Here is an 18,260-nt window from a genome sequence, read left to right as displayed (position 1 = left end):
TCCACTTTTAAATTTTTCAAAACTTGGCCAGTGCCCAGTCTTGCTTTTCTACACTGGCCATATTGCTGAAATCAGATCTCTTCAGACCAGTTCAGTTGTCTAACTTTTAATCCCTGGAGATTTTTGTGTTCTCCTTTTCGAGCCTAACCATTTCCCCTTAGCGCACCTCTATTCTTCACTGTCACATATTCCTCAGAATGAGTGCATAGCTGAAACACCTGGGATGATGTGCAGTCATACTCTCTGTCACGTCAGTCAGGTTAATGCTAACTGAGCAGCCACATTAGTGTCATACAAGTTCCTCAACCCACTCGTGTGAGGAGCCATGTCTTCTGTCACAGCTGAAAGCCCAGAGCCAAAACATTTATAGAGAACCGCCCACGAAGAGTGTTTATTCTTCCTAACTAGCCTCTGTAACCTGGTGGGTTTGACCTTCAGTCCAGTGGTGGAGAAAAGCATGACATATGGCTAAGTCTGCCCGTACACACGACGACCCTGGATCGAGCCAGCAGACCCCTGGGTAAAGTCAAATGAATGCATGTAAACATTTAGCCCCCTGCACACTGTGCCATGATCCCCTGCATGAGCTTAGCTGACCCCAGTCAACATCAATCAGACTGAACACAATGGGAAGAGGCACACAGGGGAAAAACTGGGGTCAAGCACACTTTTAATAAGCAGACATGGATGGCATTGTGGGAGCAGATCAGTTCTGTTCTCCTGATCACGGGTAAGCTGGGCACTCCTGCCCCCCAACCACAAGCGGCAATTATGAGGAACCCTCGATGCATGAGCTTTAGAGATGAGTGGATAATCTACTTGGGCGGATTTAAGACTAATCTGCCATTTTTGCTCTCCAAATCAAATCACAATACCATACATATAGGGCTTATGCAGTGATATGATGATTTCAAAGGATGGACAGAAGGAGGGTGATTCACAGAGCAAACCGGAGCATTTGCAATGATTTGGCTTGAGTATGATATAACAACAAGATGAAATGCTTTTAAGAAAGCCCAAATGGTAGCGCACTCCTACAAGAGTGCAGCCCAAATTATCCTGTGACAATCCATAACCTCTTTCTTGCAGCTTAGCTAAGCTCTATCTCTCAGGAACATGCACCAAGTAAACAGACAGAATGACGGTTTTGACAGCTGCAGAGACAGCATTAGCCTATTTCTCTGCTTGCTCAGATAAGAACTATCAGCAGAGTAGGAAATGCAGGAGCTGGTCACACCCTGCCTGCTGTGACTCACTGCAGTTACATTGACATCATGTGGCTGTGCTCCTCTCTGTTACTGCAGCACAAATACAAACACACTGTTAGCAAACTCTGAGTCTGAGTGTAAACATGTTTTCCCACAGATAGGAAAGAAACATACATGATGTTGTGTGTCATTTGATACAAGTGGCAGTCAGCGGAAATCTTTGCTCCGACAGCCCCGGCCCTTCATTTCATTAGCGCTGCTCCTCTCAGCCAGACACTTACAATCCCATTACCTCCCACAGATCAGCTCTGAGTCCAGTCCAGGCCTTCTCTAAACGGACTCGAACACATTGATCCAACATCTGAACTTGCAAGAGCAGACACAAGAAGTCCCAGATTCACAGGCACACGATCGATGTGGGGAGGAAGTGCAGAGGTTCCAAAGCGGACTGAGAAACATTTTGTCAATGAAATGTTTCCTACAAGAGGATTCTGTAAATTCACAGAAGAGATTACTTCAGTCTTTCAAAAGGGTGCATGAGAACTGATGGGACAGAGGACTCTTCAACTCTGCTGATGACAGGCTGATGTTTTTAAATCCTCAAACTCATTTGACTGTTTCATTTAAAAAACCCTCTTTGATTAAGTGTGAGATACAACTTAAATTCACACAGATCTGAAAAACATTTCCTCGCCCTCTTTTTTCTGAAGGATGTGACACCTGGCAGATAAAAGTCAGAGGCTATCACTTAGGGGCAGAAGTTTTAGACCACAGTTGTCCACAAGCATCCTTCCAAACTGCTAAAAGTAGACTTCCTCAGCTGCTCTGTAAACCGTATTCACCCAAGCTGGCTGCTACACCACCCCCTCCACCCACTCCCCCTTGTGTCGAAAAGGCCCAAGCTCCAGCGCATTGTTCAGTATACACGATCCCATTAAAGAACTACATCCAGCCAGGCCTGGTTGCTAAGGACCACCACACTGCTTTCTTTCCATTTCCATTAGCAGGGAAACAAAAGAAAAGGGAAGACATGAAGGGAAGAAAAAATGAGAACAGTAGGCAGCAAGGGCAAAAAAAATGCACTGAGAGAAAATTAACGCTGCTGTGTTCTTGCAGGCTACTCTCCCTCCTCCCCGCCCCCAGTGTCCTCCCCCTGTGGACCTGAGTGTCCATGCCCTGAGTGCGCTCGCTGGAGCACAGGACCCTGCAAGAATGGAGCCTATTCACACAGCCTGCCTCCAGATGCTCACCAAAACAGTCCTCCAGGCTACAGCAGGGAGCAGGGAGAGGGAAAAGAGCAGGAAAGGCAGATAGGAATCTGATAGCCTATCATTAACAGGCAAAATAAACCCTAAGAAAAAAATCTCAGGCTCTTAGTTGTGATGTATATGGGTGATGCTCTTTGTTTTGTCTCCTGTGGCCTTCCAAAGACCAGCTATTCCTTTCCAGAGGTGAAGTTTGTTGTTGCAGATAAATTAATTAACTTGCAAAAACTACCAAAGTCCACAAACTGGAAGTTTCTAGATGATGCTGCCAGGTCTTATATCTTATTTAAAATCCAACTCGATGTTTTTTTCTTTTTTTTTCATTCACGTCAGGTTTGTGTTTGACTGTTTGGAAAAATTAAAAAAAAAGTATAACACTTTTAATATATTTCTTGTTCTGTAAATGTGAAAATCTGTGAATAAATATTTCCAAAATGAGATGGCAAATCCAAAGGTGAAATAGATAATTAAAAATCAAATGGATGTAATGTTTAGGTATCAAGAACCAAAAACGCCAATAAATGCCCCCCAAAAAGTGTCCTGCTGTCATCTAACTTGAGTGCCTGTGAGCTTGTGTGTGTGTGTGTGTGTGTGTGTGTGTGTGTGTGTGTGTGTGTGTGTGTGTGTGTGTGTGTGTGTGTGTGTGTGTGTGAGTGTTCTTAGGAAAGGGGGGGGGGGGGGGGGGGGGGGGGGAATCAATGCAATATTAATGTATCAATCAACAGCAAGTTATCGAGCAGCAACACATAGAACATTGCAGCCCCAGTAAGAATGACCTCGAGCAATAAACACTCTGTCCTCTCTTCCTGACTGAAAATGTATACTGAACATAGACTCAAACATTTGCACTTGCCCTCCCTAAAGGTAATGCCAGAGGAGAAGAGAGACTCTTTCCCGATACCTAAAAGCTGCATCAAACGTTTCCTTGTCTTTGCATCACTATGTTTAGCATCCTATCAGAAATCCAATTTACAACAAATATCTGTATAGCAAGTGTTAGCATTTGGCTGTAGACACAAGGAGAAATTTCAACAATTACGGCAAACATCTGAAAAAAATCTCTCAAACTGGTTTGTGTTTTCATGCATGTTTAAAAATGCATCAGCATTTTGCAATGTGAGAAACAGCGCGTACACATAAAAAGGAGGAGAAAACATAAATCACTAGCTGCCCGTCAGGTTTTCAATAACTTCTAAGAGTTGAAACTGAAATAAGGTCTTCGCTGATAACTCAACACTTGTGCAAGCATTTAGAGGCTCCTCAAGCGTCACTGCACTGGTATGGTCAAGTCTGCCACCTAGTGCCTATGATTTAGAAGTACACTACGAACCAAAAGATAAAACTCAGACTTTAATACATCTGTAGAGTGAGGCATTAGGGAAAATACGAGTGAAATACAAGAATAGCAATGCTCTACCAAAGTATACAGCATAATGTCTGCAGCCTCTTTTTCTCCTTCTAAAGTGTTTCATTGTTTTTACCACACCATCAACAGCAAACATATTAACGTAAATAGCCTTTAAATGGAGGTTTAAGCCGGGGGAAAAAATGAGATACTAAGTTGCATCAAATATCCAGCTAATATTTTTTTCAACTGTGAATAGTGCACAAAGGTTTTTTAAGATCTTTGTTGTGCCACAGAAAATGATGAAAATGTCTTTTTTGCAAAATCTATTGATGAAAATATGTGCTTTTAACAGGGAACTTACAGGAGACAAGAACTCTGTTGGAAGGATGAAGATGTTGAAATAAAAAACAATTTTACCCATAAAGAAAAAAAAGTTAAATCATCTGCCTTGCGGGACCTGGATATGAATTTTACAGTGTTTTTTTAAATGTACCTACACAGAGAATTCAAAACCTCTAAGAACCACATCTGTAGTTCAACAAGCATGACATCTAAATAAAAAAATAACTTGAATTGTGCTACTGTAAAGTACAGAAATCAGAAATAACACCCGGACAAGGCTGCAAAAAGTGGCACTGTACCTTTACATGAGTGCACAGTTGATTGGTGGCTCCTTGAGGCTCCCAATTCCTGGTTGAACATCTTGACCTGACCATTGCAATCTGAGGGTTCAGTCCTTCAAGGTGAAAAATAAAACATTTAAAATTTAATCGAATGATTTAAAGTTTTCCTGCAAAGCATACATAGATCTCTGAGAGATGCTATTAGCTACACGACAGAGCATCTGTAGCCTATTTCTTCAATTTAATAAGGACCTTAAAGCTCTTATAGGATATTTTACAAAACCAATAGGTCTAATATTTGAAATATTGCTTTTAATAAAGTAGAAACAGCTACAAACAAGCAATGCACAAACTTCTTCCTTAACTGTGTCCACCTTTCTTGTGGGAATGAAGACTGAAAGCATTGAAAAGATGTAATTTTATAAAGTAACAAGTTGTTTACATTTTTGTCTCACCAACCACCAAGAATGAATGCTACGATGTACTAGCTACTTACATTACGTTCCTTAGAAATGGCAGGTTACCTGGGTCGATAACATCGTTTGTTGAAAGTAGTTTGCGTTGACGTCAGCAGTTTGGGGTAGTTACCCGGATGTACGGCGACATTGTAGGTAAAAGAACGTAAACACTGAATGGGTGGAGCAGTACGCGGTAAAATGTCATTTTAAGATGCCTTATCTGCCAATGATAGCATTGACAGCAAAAAAGCATTGAGCACACTGAGACTTATGGAGAAGGACTCAGCCAGCAACAAAAAGAGAGATGTTTAGAAAAGTTACGCCCAATAAGCGGAAGAGACCCATACGAGGGGTTAGCATCTATATCATCTACCCAGAGGTATGAAAACATGTTACTAGTACTTTTATTTTCATGTGAGAGGGGATCCACGGCATTACTTATGTTCTTCGGGGAGAGGCTCACTTCCCGGCATTTTAAAAAAGCCCCCCGAAAAGTCACTGCGTTCTATTAATAAACTATTGCCGTGAATAACCTCTGAAAGTAATACTCTATCACAATATATTTACTAAAGTGTGTTTTGAAGATGCTATAGACAGAAAATATGACCTACCGTCAAAAGACTCGAATGTACAGGTTATTGCCTTGGAAATCCGTGTGGTCCCACAATTGTGGCTAGCTGAACAATGAACGAAAATCACGTTTTCCGTTCTTCAGGCTATTGTTTGCGCTCCTCACTCCGTTCTGCGGTAACGTTAGGGAGCCGAAAGCTTATGAAATGTTTTTTTCAAAGTCTGGATGATTAATGCAGCAAAAACGCAGCAGTATTTTAATTGTTCTTCTAATTGGTGATTAACGGCGGTTGGCCACCTTTAAACGGGCTTTACCGCCACCTTCTGGCCCGGTTGTGGGCCAGGCTCCAATAACCCTATCTGTCAATCCCTTGACCTTTTAAAATTTTGTGCAGTAACAACCCTGTATACCGATTAGCTCAGCTCAGTTCCGTCGTGAGTGCCTCCAACATGGTCGAGTTCGAGCCGATGACGTCACCAGAAAACACTCGGATGGAACTGTTGATTGCTTTGTTAAAACTTTTAAAAACACTGAGTTTAAGCTGAAAGGCAGAACTCATAACTATATTTTTTTCAACTGAAACCCACTTTAATTTGGTTGAAACACTGAAACTTAAATGGTTTCGGATTACTGTTAAATCATGGCTGAGTAGCACTTTGCTCCCACAGTTTCTTCTCTCAGGAAGATTAGCCATTTGTAAACAGTTTCCTGCACGACCTTTTTTTTATCTAGCTGGTTTGTAGGAGAGGTCAGGTTAAGAACGTAATAGAGGCCAATACTTAACAAATAGTGACAACTTGTCTCCTTTGTGGGGCAAACAGCTAATGCAGCTACATTTGTTAAGCCTAGCTAACACATTGAGATGCTTAAGTTGGCCAGCTAGTTATGCGATATTCGAGCTAGCTTGCTAGCTGAATAAGTTATGTGATGAGTGTGTAATATATCAATGAATACTAGCAAGACACACCAACAGTGGTGTTTTATATCTTTGCTATCTCAGATATAAAACATTGGTAACATGCAAAAGACTAAGAACTCTTTCCCTGTAACTTGGTTACTGCATCATTGTAGTAACTGGTTACTTGTTTACTGCTACTGCAAGTCTGGATTCAATTTCTTGAGCTCGAAACTTACATTCCCAAAATTGCTAGCCGCATTTTTTAATAATATTACTATTACTACTACTACTACTACTACTACTACTAATAATAATAATAATAATAATAATAATAATAATAATAATAATAAATTAGATTTATAAAGCACTTATTGCACGTATAGATACTCAAATATGCTTAACAAAAAAGAAACAAATACTAAAAAAGAAAAAAGAAAAGATATTGATAGGGGTCAGGTTTTGAATGCTGTCTTGAAGAGGTGGGTTTTGAAGGAGAGGAATGAGTCTGGGTATTTTATGTTCAGTGGAAGGGAATATAATTATGTATTTATAAATTCGAAAACAAGAAATGATTGGTCATACAATACAACTGCTAGAGCTGAAGCCCCTTAAGATGTCAATTTTATGTCAGGTGAGAGCTTTTTCTGCCTCGCAGATTTCATAGTGCACTTAACATTAATTAAATATGCCCCCTCTACAACATTATTTTCTCAGAATGCACATTGTAGCCTGTGTTAATTTCCCTTTAAAGAGGGAGGAACAGCTTTTAGTTATTAGGCCCCTCTCCAAAAGAATCTAGAAATAAGGGCTCAGGGGATAAATATCGTTTCCACTTCTAAGATTTGGCCCAAGGCTTTTCTTTTTGACAACTTAGCTCAGTAGTAAGGGCTTTCTAAGACTAGGACATGGACCATCCCTTAGTTATGCTGCTCTGGGCCTTGGTTTCTGAAGGAACCAGCACACTGAACCTCTGTCTCTATCCATATCCATTCATCCCTCATTACTCTGTCGACTTTGACTTTTTGTTATCCGTTGACTGTCATTTGTCTGTTGTTTCTGGTAATTTTACACAACTTCAACCATTGCAGTTAGTAATGTGTGCAACTTCTGCTTACGGTTTCTGCCTGTTTAGAAAGGTTTTTACTTGCCAGTTACCTGAAAATAAAGCCAAATGTTGGTTCTTTGTATACTATTTATAACAAATGGTACAGCTCAGTACTGTGACAGCAAAATGAAGAGCAATACCAGCTTTTTTGTAAACTGTTTTGGATAAACTTTTCTCTCTTTATTCCTTTCTCTCTCTCTGTCATTTATTCATTTACATATTTATTATTTTGTGTATGATTTGGTGCTATACAAGTAAAAAGTAATGACCTGATGGATTAAATAAATAAAAAATGACTAGGGATGTATTGATAAAATAGATGTCTATAATTCTCCATTTTTCGTGCCTTTTTTTCCAACAATTTGAAACTTCAGTTGCATAAAAATGTAAAATCTAAAGATTTAATTTCAAAATGGCCATGAAACCTTGCAACACTTCAGCTGAATATACTGTGTGACCTTAAGTTCAAAATTGAAAGAAGGGAATAAAGCACTTCAGAAGTCATTTTTCTGACATCAGAGATCAAAACAGCATTTTTCACACCTGCTGCTGTCTGAAATAGATAGGAAAGGCTTTGGACTTTGACCTGTGCAGGGCAAGCGCGCAACATTGGGTTTCCGGTATAATACAATCTGGATCACTATAATGAGGAGGAAGGGTGCCAGCTGTGGGAGATGAACTGTGTGTCAGACAGGGACTCCTCTCTTTATAAAGTGTCACAAATAAGAGCTTCCTCCTGTTGGTCCAATTTCAGTAAGTGTAGAGGTTCTCCTTTGTTTCACTAATCGTACACTGTATGTGCACTGGAAAGGAATCTCCAGCACTTCACTTGACACAAGCTAAAGCTACATAAGGTAAGTTTATTCCATCAAACCTGAACCTGTCCTTTATATACAACTAATACTCCTACTACTTTATGTTTTTATTTATCAGTGTGGAAAACAGTGCTGCATTCTTGTTTTTTAATGACCAGGTGACTTTAGGATGAGCCTGCGCCTGTGGTGTTTTTTGTTCCTGTTTCTCAGCAGTAGAGAGATGGTTGTGGGTAAAACCAGACCAGCAAGGTACTGAAGAGGTTGCATGTTTCAACACTGGGTGACTTGTTTTAATGTGGAAAAATTAGATATTATAAAACATATAATTGTACATATATTACATTTTTTCACAAAGATTTAATGAAATTTTCTCAGTGATAATTGGTGTTGTTAAAAATAATAAAATGTAATAAAGTCAGAGAAGTCTGACAACTGTATAACAGTGATTTCAAACAGTTAGACTGACGGTGAATTAAAGAGCTTTTACTCATCAATCACCCCCCCCCTCAGGTTGCACTCATTTCGTATGGAAAAAGGACAAAACATCAACCAAAACCTCAAAAGGCATTCAGATGGAACATTCACGAGCGACTTCACCCACTTTCTGGATAAGATCAAAGCAAAAGATTTTGTGGAGTGGCTGGCCAGAACTAAACAGGAACGGTGAGCACAGCGACATTTATACCAAAAAAGCTTTTATTATGATACTGTGATGGCACTGTGAGAAAACAAAACAGAAAGTCCCAAAAAATCCTTAGATTGTCAGATTGTGTGTTTTTCTTTCACATTTACCTGTAGAGGAGAGCAACTGATAATCTCAGTGTAGATTCAAATCACTTGAAAAATGATTTATTGTTGTGGTGGTGCTTTTGATTTGTTGAATCTGTCTTTCTTTTAACTTAAACTCTCAATATTCTGTTTGCAGATGCCATGAAGACCTTCTCCAGTTTGCAGCACAAGTTTAAGTCTACATGTACCGTTCTCTTGCTTCATGTCACCTAGCAGCATTAAAGAGGATATATCAGCTGAAACAAAATATCTGTCAGTTGTTCATGGTACTCTCAAATAAAAGGAATATTTGGCTTTTCACAAAGGCTGAAGACAATTATAAAAATGTTCAACTCGTAGTTTGGGACTTTTTTTCCAATTTTTCCAGATTTTCTCTCTTTCAGTTAAAAGTTTGAATAATTTACCTGCTAATTTATGAAGAAACAGATGCTTTCTTTTTTTTTCTCCTTTTCCCCTTTTTTTCTTTTTTTTCCACAGAGAAAACAAAAAATGTTTTTTTTTTTTTCAGATTTACATAAAATACCCATTTTCCAAATGCATTTCGACTTCATCTGTATGCCTCTGATGTGATGTACAAAGTTGTAAATTCAAATGATTTAAGGTTTGTGAATAAAATCTTTTAAATTGGCAGTGTTTTGTTCTGATATTGGGTACTGATGCCTGGATGAGGTATTTTTTCATGATCTTGAATAAAAAGGTCACGTCATCCGTGCATAAACCAGTCAGTCCATAAGATGGCGCTGTTGTACAGAAAACTGGAAAAAGGGGGCTCAAGCTGGTTTTAGAAACCTCATCAAAAAGAATCGGCTGTGTGTGGGTGTGAAGGCATTTGTTTTGTTTTCTTTGCAGGGCCAGCTGGCTTGCATGCACTTAGAACATACAAATTTACATGTTGTACAATGAGGCTATGCAAGAAGACAGGAAATATATACAGCAAGTGATGGAGCTAGCATTTAGTGAAGGGAGGGTGGGGGTGGATTTTAGGTAGGTGGAGGTAAACTGTAGGTTATAATGGTGGCCTGTGTGTGTGTGTGTGTGTGTGTGTGTGTGTGTGTGTGTGTGTGTGTGTGTGTGTGTGTGTGTGTGTGTGTGTGTGCGCGCGCGCGCGCGCGCGCTGGGAATAGGCTGGGGGTTAGTTATGTGTCTGCCTTGTTTCTCATTGAGAAATGTGAGTTGTATGAGGTTGCAGCTGTGGTGGTGGGGGCTCCTGGCTTCTTGCCATTAGGCATGATGGAGAGCTCCCTCTTTGGGCTTTTTCCTCTCTCCTCATTCTTGACTCTCTGGGGAGAAAGAGAGACCAGAGGAGGAGGGGAGAAGATGGGAGGAAAGAGAGAGGGAGGGAGCACCAGCGGAGCACAAACACAAGCCTCTGATCTCAGTCAAGGGTTGAAATGGGATCAGATAGTAGGAAAACCCCCTTTTACTGCTGGCTATTTGTGCTTACTGCCTGTCTGACATTTAGCAGCAGGGCTGCAGCGAACTGGGACAAAGGCAGATAACAGGAGGACAGATGAGTCGTGTATTCAAAGCATTGTATTCCTATAATGTAGCATCCACTGAATTAGCTCTCATATAAAGAGTTTACCACAATTCTGTATAAATATCCGTTGATTTGATGTATTTCCTTCACAGCTAATCAGGCTGTAGGAGACGCAGCAACACTCGTGCTGTTTATAACTAGTCACGTTCAGGTCTTCGCACAGTGAAACCACATGCTACGTGACAGCATGTTTTAGAGGAGGGGAGGCGGGATGACTGAAAGCGAGCAGAGGAGGAGAGGAGAGGAGAGGAGTGTAGGTGTGGCTGTCTCCGAATTGGGTCGAGCTCCTCAGCACACTGAACACATTCTTATGGCTGCTACAAGCCAAGCAAGCGCCGTCCTCTTTCCATGCGACCCCACCCAAGGAGCCTCAGAGCCGGGCGGAGGAGTCGTTCCTCCCTCTACCACCTCCAGCACCACGGACAGCTCCTTAGCATAGCACGAAGCAGCGTCGTCGGTCTGCGGGGCTTCACCGCTCGAAGGAGTCGTTAACCAGACTAAATATAGGGAGAAACGTCGTTAATTTGGAAGGTTTTTCTGAGCGTGGGAGCCGGTCTCCTAGGCAGCCGTGGAGCTGATGGAGGCACCGGGCCAAACTGGGAGTGTGCTGCTGACTCAGCCTCGACTGCTGCATTAATTTATCTGCACTGCAGTGCTCCACCACCTCCCTTCCCCATCTCTTTCCTTACCTCCTCCTCCCCTCTCTTTCTCTCTCCTCCTCACCTCACTTGGTTTGGGGGTGGGGGTGGGGGTGGGGGGTCAATAAGGAGCTGGTTCCCACTGCCTCCATGATGTATAGCAGACACACGGATTAAAACATTAAAAAGAAAAAAAAAATCTAGAGAGGGGGGACAAGCGGGGGAGGGAGATGCTGAGAGTCCATGTGACCTGAGGGAGGGAAAGGAGCCAGGGAGACAAAATTTTCCATTTATTCGGTGACAGCTCTGTCTGAGGACAACCCCATACATCATTTACATATCCCAGCTACAGAAATTTAAAAAGGGTTTCCTCCCCTCCTTGCCCAACTGCAAAGCAGAGTTGTAAACATATCAGTATCTTCCAACACTGCGTCTTTGGCTCTGTTTAAGTAACACGGCTAGTGACAGTAATATCAAACCTCTAGGCTATTTACTTTATGTTGGACTACAAACAGAGCATCCCAGAGCAGATGGACTGTATGATAATGGGTCTACAGTCCATCTTATGCCTGTGAGGGGGATGTTAACACAGGGCTCTTAACAAATTCAATAAGTCCATTACATTTAAAAGGCTGCCTTTCACGACCCTGTTACCACAGCGCCACTCAGCTCCATTTCACAGGATGTTTTTGCTTTGCACTAGCATCCTCATACAGCAACACAAAAGTGAAATAATCTGCACAAAATGGTGACCGCTACTTCAAAGTGGATACAAGGAATGAAGAGTAACCCTGAGTGAAAGATATACAGCAGTTAAAAAAATAAAAAGCATCAAATTTTTAAAGCAAGAACAAGTCAACATTTCTTATCAAGAGAAAACAACACACAGGTTGTAACTGGAAGGCTGCTTTATTGGTAATAAAAAGGTTCGTGCTCAAATGAAGACAATCTTTCATATATTCTTACCAAGAGCCCAAGTGGTTGTGCAACACACCATCATAATGTACTGTATATCCTCTTTTATCACGGTGTCAAATGATAACAGTTTGAAAAGCACTTTTAAATTTGTCAGCGAAAAAAAAAAAATACGCCCATAATAAACCATGCTAAAAAAGAATGAGTCCTATAATCAAATATTGATACAAAAATAAATTTCAGATGGAAACAGAACGATTGAAGAAATTAAACAGAAATATAGAAGGCAAGCTGCTTTTTCACAAGCCAAGTGGGTGACACACATAGCACTAAGAACAGGACATTTTTTGAGTTAGCTGTTTTTCTGTTAACATCACACACTGTTGAATATTAAGATGATGTGGGTTGTCTGGATGAACCTCCGGCAGTATTTCTGACTTGTCATCCCTGATTAATGTTGTGCTCACCCCCAAACCCCCACCCTCCACAGTTTGGAAATAATTTTTGTTTCTTTTTTTTTTTTTTTTTACATTTTTATTGTTTTTTTATTTTATTTTCAGTGTGGCATCAACATCCAAATTTGCAGAAAAAGCAGAAAAAAGGCACATGCCATTGAGTGGAACACTAGAAACAAACCATTCAACTTAAGTAATGTGAGGATGAAAAGCCAGTACATGATTGTATGCACACTGAACTGTAATGGCACTGATGTGTGGGGATGGAAAAAAAGACCCTGGGGTGGGCTCCATCTCAGGGTGGGAGAGGCAGTCAGTCGCACCAGCTGACGTCCTCAGGGAAGAGATCACTGGTACAGGAGGTGGGCAGTGAGGAGAGTCACCTGTGTGTGTGCACGCATGTGTGTGTGTGTGTTTGTGTCCATGACTGTGGGTGTGTCCTGTACACTCAGTGAAAGTGAGACATATGACAGTTAGTGAGAGATGTGCTGGTAACATTATCCTTTCATCATGATCAGGCTACAATCCATGGCAAGCAGCTCCAGTAACATCGCACATGAGCTATTCCCCAACATAGAAGGGTACTGGAAACAACCAGTTTTTTAGACATCCACTGAACGTGTTGCACATAAATCAAATGTGACAAACAGTGTTCTTCTGTTTTATGTATATACATATAGACATATATGTATACATGTATATATCTTTTGTATTATATAATATCTATATTTCATTCAATTTCCGTCAACAAAGTGAAAAGTGTCTCAAAAAATCCAAAAGGTAACAAATGTGACAAAGGGCATAGCTGGAAGCCATTCTATATTATTGTTATTATTCATTTTTTGATTATTAGTAGTAACATTTTTAAAATCCCATATTTACAAAAAACACAACAAAGCATGCCAATAAAATAAAAGAATATAATACAATATTTATAGTTTCTCTCAAAAAGTTCGTTCTTTTTCAGCGATTGTGCCATTTACATCATAGCCTGCACTGTACATATATATGTTTTTGTGTTTTTTTTTTCTTTTTTTTAGTCTTTTTTTGCTTCTTTTCTTTTTTCAAGTGTGAATGTATCATTCTAAAACATTACATCCAAGATGAACATGGGTAGATTGAATGACATTACTCACTCCTCCTGTGGTTCTCATTGGGAATGTATTTGGTTTTAGTGTGCAGCAGCCAAACTGATTCGGAGACCTCATATTGTAAACAGACCTCAGTCATTGTTACAGACAGGGGCTTCTGGTACAGGCAGTGTTAGACACACCAAATGGCATTAGTGGTGTGGAGACGGATGCCAGATTTTTTTTTTTGTCCAGTTATCCGCTTATAAATAGGACCATCACTCCTGTGTAGAAAAAAATGGCAGGAGCACATAAAGAGGCAGTTGTGTCTTGTCTTCTACTTGACGAAGCCTCAAGTTTTTTTTCTTCTTTTTTTATGAAAAACACCCACAAAGCTTATTATACAACATAGCTGCATCAATGTGAGGCCTGCTGATGTTTTATCTGGTCAAGTGTTCACATTTCTACCTCGATCTGGCTAATGTTTTTTTTTTTTTTTTGAAGCGGGTGTTCATATTCGAAAGCCTGCAAGTACGTGAAAAGATGGTGCAAGGCTGGGTCCAACACCACACAGTGTTCAAGAGGTCCCACAAAAGCACAATGATACACTGACAAACATGGGACTTTCAGCACTCTGACTCAGACCAAAGCACTACTCTTCCCTTCGGCTCATCCATTTCTCTCTTGTTCTCATGGCAGTCAGTCTAAACCCTGAAGGGAGGGGCTCTACATATTTATTGGTCCGTGTTTATGCTGTGTTATTTATCACCCATCCCCCTCCCTGAAACATCAGACAAATCCATTTGATTCTACAGTCCAAAACCACAAGCCCTTCATGGCCATCCACCTTCCATACATGCGAGGCACGACAAGGCATGTCCTTGTGATAATTCTCCGCTAACTTTGCCATGTCAGATGGACAGTGTCAGTCTCACTGATCTGAGCCTTTTCTGAGAATGATTGCATCACAAGGACATCAAGAAGGACTTCAAGGCTGTTTTTTTCTAAAGCTGGCAACTCAAATTGTCCGAAAAGCACTACCTAGGACATCTTTCACCGGGAACTTCTGACGAAGGTCTGACAGAGTAAAAAAGAGCAATTAGAAATTTGAAATGCATGAATCAATAAGAGTGCTGTCAAATGTTCCTACTTAAATGCAGTTTGCAGTTCTTCCACTAGCCCAAAAATTAAAAAAAAAAAAAAAAAGTAAAAAGAAAAAGTTGTATAAAAAAATCACAACAAACCTCATCTCTGTCCCTTTTACAGAGACTACAGCAGTAGAGGGGATACCTTTGACACACAAGCACACCAGTTCTTTCCTGGTGCCAGATATGAGTTCCTTGGCATGAACTATCACCTGCTCTCATTGTTGTAACAGGGACCATGGTTCAGTAAGAAATATGACAATGTGACAGATGCAAGTAAACAAAGGTATGAAAGCCCCAGATTTGTTTCAGGACAACTGGCACGGTCCTCCAAATCTGTGCAACCTCATTACGAGGATATTCTGCTTATATTGGTCGAACATTTTTCTACACTCCCGGCATTCAGAGCAGCAAAAAAACTATTTTGTAGTTCATGTTGTTGGCTGATCTGACTGAGACTGTGCCTCTGGGTGCTTACATCCTTCATTCAACTGGGATGTAAATGAAGGGCTGAATAAAAAAGATCTGTCAGTTGAAAAGTAAAACTGGAGACGGGCGGTATCATACAGCGATCATTCCCCCAGTATCCTATTTGTCACGATCCAAAATCTCAATATTCCAGATATGTCCCGTATTTTTCCTTGGTGAACAACCTCAAACTATAATCAAGCCACTGCAGTGGTCTGAGAAATAGTGTCTTGTGGACTATGATTACTCATGCATGATTCCTGATCAAAACATGCCTTCATGCAAGTCATTTCTATGCATTGAACGAGCACAATAATTATTATTTATCTGGAACTCGGTCTGAGCAAGTCTCCTTCAGCCCAAGTCAAAACAATGACTAATGACCCCTACCCGGTCAGTGTGAAAGCCCATGTAGAAAATGTCTTTTTCAATGTCAGTATAACAAAGAGGAGATGGAAAGACCAATGACATGGGCTAAATGTTATCTTTTTTGCTGCTCAAATAATGTAAAGATGCAAGTATACTCAGCACAAACAAACAAAAAAATCTTTGTCTACTGTTCTGGGTCCCCCCCCCACTCCCCTGCTAGTGTATTTCCTAGCTAAACTTGCTTGATTACAGTTCTTCTAGACAACGATGGTAAACTCAGTGTTTCAGACGCTCCTTTAGACTGCTAACACAGTTCTAGTTGGATCTGTATGATCCGTCCCGTAGCATCGGAGCTTTGCTGCGGGGGTCCACACTCGGTGGTGGCAGGGATTTTGCAATTCTCCAATCATCAGCAGAGATTTCTGTGCCTTGGAAGTTGGTCCCAAAAAATGTGTGTCATTGGCCGTCACACTGTGAGTCACTGTTTTTTTTGTTGTTTTTTTTTCAATTTTGTATTTGTTGTTCATTTCTGTTAACTTGGTCACTATGCAGCAAAGTTCCGTGGTAAACTGATTGTGTTTGGTTCAGCTGTCTTTGACGACATAACAAACCACATTGCCTCAGTAGTATTTGAGTATGTAAACATTTTTTTGTACGTTGTTTTCTGTTTCTTGCAAATGATCACGTTTTCTACATTTGTTGGGTGTGGGCTCAGAGTCTCATCTCACTGTGTTTCACTGGATTTTGAGTCAATGAATCCTAACACTTAGATTCCCACTCATCTTTTTGGTTTTTGTCCTTCTCTTTCCTGGCCCACTCCTCCTTGTTGTCGTCCTGCTTCTCTTTGTCGGGTTTGGTCACGCTGTCGTAAGAAGGGAGAGAGGCAGTGGACGGTGTGCTCTCCTTCTTCTCTTGGTTGGTCCCGCCATTCTCAAGCTTATTGTTAGTAAAAGTGTGGCGCTTGAAGATAATGCCCCGCCTGATGAGGTGGGCACGGTAGGCATTCTGGATAATTCTGGCAGAGACATCCTCCTGTTTGCGGCGGAGAGTGGTGGTGATGGGCTCGTATGACACCTTGGAGGGGTTGGCTGCCACGAAACGCTCTTCCATCTGTTGCCTCAGCATGTCTAACTCACCACTGTCACCCAGCACTCGCTTTGTGAAGGCAAACAGGATGTCCAGGCAGTGAATGCGATCGCCACTCACCATAGGCATGTCCATGGCGATTAGTTCTATAGTGTTGGGCTTTGGCACACGAAGTGGATGCTCCAGTGCATCGGCAAAGTCCGACAGCTTGGCAAAAGTGATAAACTGCGAGGCAGTGGGGTCAAACTTCTCCCAGATCTCATAGAAGGTCTCAAAGTCATCCTCACTGAGTGGATCAGCGCTTTCCTCTGTGGCCACACTGAAGTTCTCCAAAATGATGGCGATGTACATGTTGACAACAATCAGGAAAGAAATAATGATATACATGACAAAAAAGAAGATTCCCACTGAAGGGTTTCCACAGTCGCCTTTCACAGATGTACCAGGGTTCTCCAGTAAGGGGTCACAGTCTGGTGGGTAGTTGAGGATTGGCAGCAGCAAGCCGTCCCATCCGGCTGATGTGGTGATCATGAACAGAATGATCATGCTGTTGCCAAAGGTCTCAAAGTTGTACAAGTCATCAATTCCCGCTCCATGTTTTACGTAGCCAAAGTTGGACATGCCAAAGATAGAGAAGATGAACATGACCAGGAAGAGCAATAAACCAATGTTGAACAAAGCTGGCAGTGACATCATCAGGGCGAAGAGTAAAGTCCGGATGCCTTTGGCTCCTTTGATCAGTCGCAGGATACGGCCAATTCGAGCAAGCCTGATCACCCTGAACAGGGTTGGTGACACAAAATACTTTTCAATGAGGTCAGCCAGGAACATACCTGGAAGGAAGGAAGGAGGAGAGAAAAAAGAAATGAGAAATAACAAACTAATAACAGTGGTGAAGAGTGATCGTCTGCTCTGGTTGCTGTGTGTCTTCAACCTCCCTCACTCACCAACAATAGACAAGATGACCACAACCACATCAAAGATATTCCAACCATTGGTGAAGTAATAGTGGCGAAGGGCAAAGAGCTTCAGCAAGAACTCAGTGGTGAAGACTACAATAAAGATGAAGTTGACCCAGTAGAGGACGTTCTCTGTTTCATCTGACTGATCGTCTGTTTCCACCATCATAGTGACCATGTTGAGGCAGATGAGTATCATGATGGAGATGTCAAAGACCTGCTGCGTCACAAAGTCAAACACCATGCCCTGGACTTTATTCTATAAAAGGAAGAAGAAGACAAAAGATTTACTGATTGTTCAATCAAAGGCATTTAAATTTAAAAGTGTGGTCGCGACTTAGAAATGGTACTACCTGTGGTCTGGGAATGGGCTTTTGTGGCTTTTTGGAACCCAGTTTTTTCATGGCATTGTAGTACTTTTTCTGTTCCTCTGTCATGAAGATATCCTGACCTCCAAAGTAAAGGCATAAATAAAGAATTGGTTATAATCATATCGGGGAATTTAAAAATGAATCCCCATAAGTAATAGAGTAGA

General features: G+C 41.1%; 2 protein-coding genes and 1 long non-coding RNA gene across 8 annotated transcripts in view; 1 reads left to right on the top strand and 2 right to left on the bottom strand.

Annotated features, from left to right (window-relative positions):
* Window positions 1–5,742, bottom strand: part of fignl2 (fidgetin like 2) — a 52,818-nt gene extending 47,076 nt beyond the window's left edge. Inside the window, exons 1-2 of one of the 2 annotated variants that reach the window (XM_074681127.1) lie at window positions 5,514–5,742; window positions 4,463–4,557 (exon numbers count right to left, since the gene is read on the bottom strand). The gene's annotated coding sequence lies outside the window, so the exon portion shown is untranslated. Of the gene's footprint in view, window positions 1–4,462; window positions 4,558–4,940; window positions 4,964–5,513 lie in introns of those variants that run through there. The other variant, XM_074681128.1, reaches the window with a different exon arrangement.
* A 2,485-nt stretch (window positions 5,743–8,227) lies between these two features.
* Window positions 8,228–8,841, top strand: LOC141799065 (uncharacterized). The gene is made up of 3 exons (XR_012599221.1): window positions 8,228–8,330; window positions 8,450–8,540; window positions 8,802–8,841. It is a non-coding gene; the product is annotated as an uncharacterized LOC141799065 (long non-coding RNA).
* Window positions 8,842–12,148: 3,307 nt separating this feature from the next.
* Window positions 12,149–18,260, bottom strand: part of scn8aa (sodium channel, voltage gated, type VIII, alpha subunit a) — a 44,933-nt gene continuing 38,821 nt past the window's right edge. For all 5 annotated transcript variants that reach the window (XM_074680687.1, XM_074680689.1, XM_074680684.1 and 2 more), the window contains exons 25-27: window positions 18,079–18,183; window positions 17,714–17,984; window positions 12,149–17,599 (exon numbers count right to left, since the gene is read on the bottom strand). In XM_074680687.1, the coding sequence (XP_074536788.1) occupies window positions 16,440–17,599; window positions 17,714–17,984; window positions 18,079–18,183 (1,536 nt within the window). In that variant the 3' untranslated portion in view covers window positions 12,149–16,439. The remainder of the gene's footprint in view (window positions 17,600–17,713; window positions 17,985–18,078; window positions 18,184–18,260) is intronic.

This window comes from Halichoeres trimaculatus, unplaced genomic scaffold, assembly GCF_033239565.1.
Source record: "Halichoeres trimaculatus isolate MK-OKI-2021-1 unplaced genomic scaffold, fHalTri1.1 fHalTri1_scaffold_11, whole genome shotgun sequence".
Taxonomy (NCBI): domain Eukaryota; kingdom Metazoa; phylum Chordata; class Actinopteri; order Labriformes; family Labridae; genus Halichoeres; species Halichoeres trimaculatus.
Note: the sequence above shows the minus strand (reverse complement) of the source record. Positions and strands in the feature narration are given on the sequence as shown.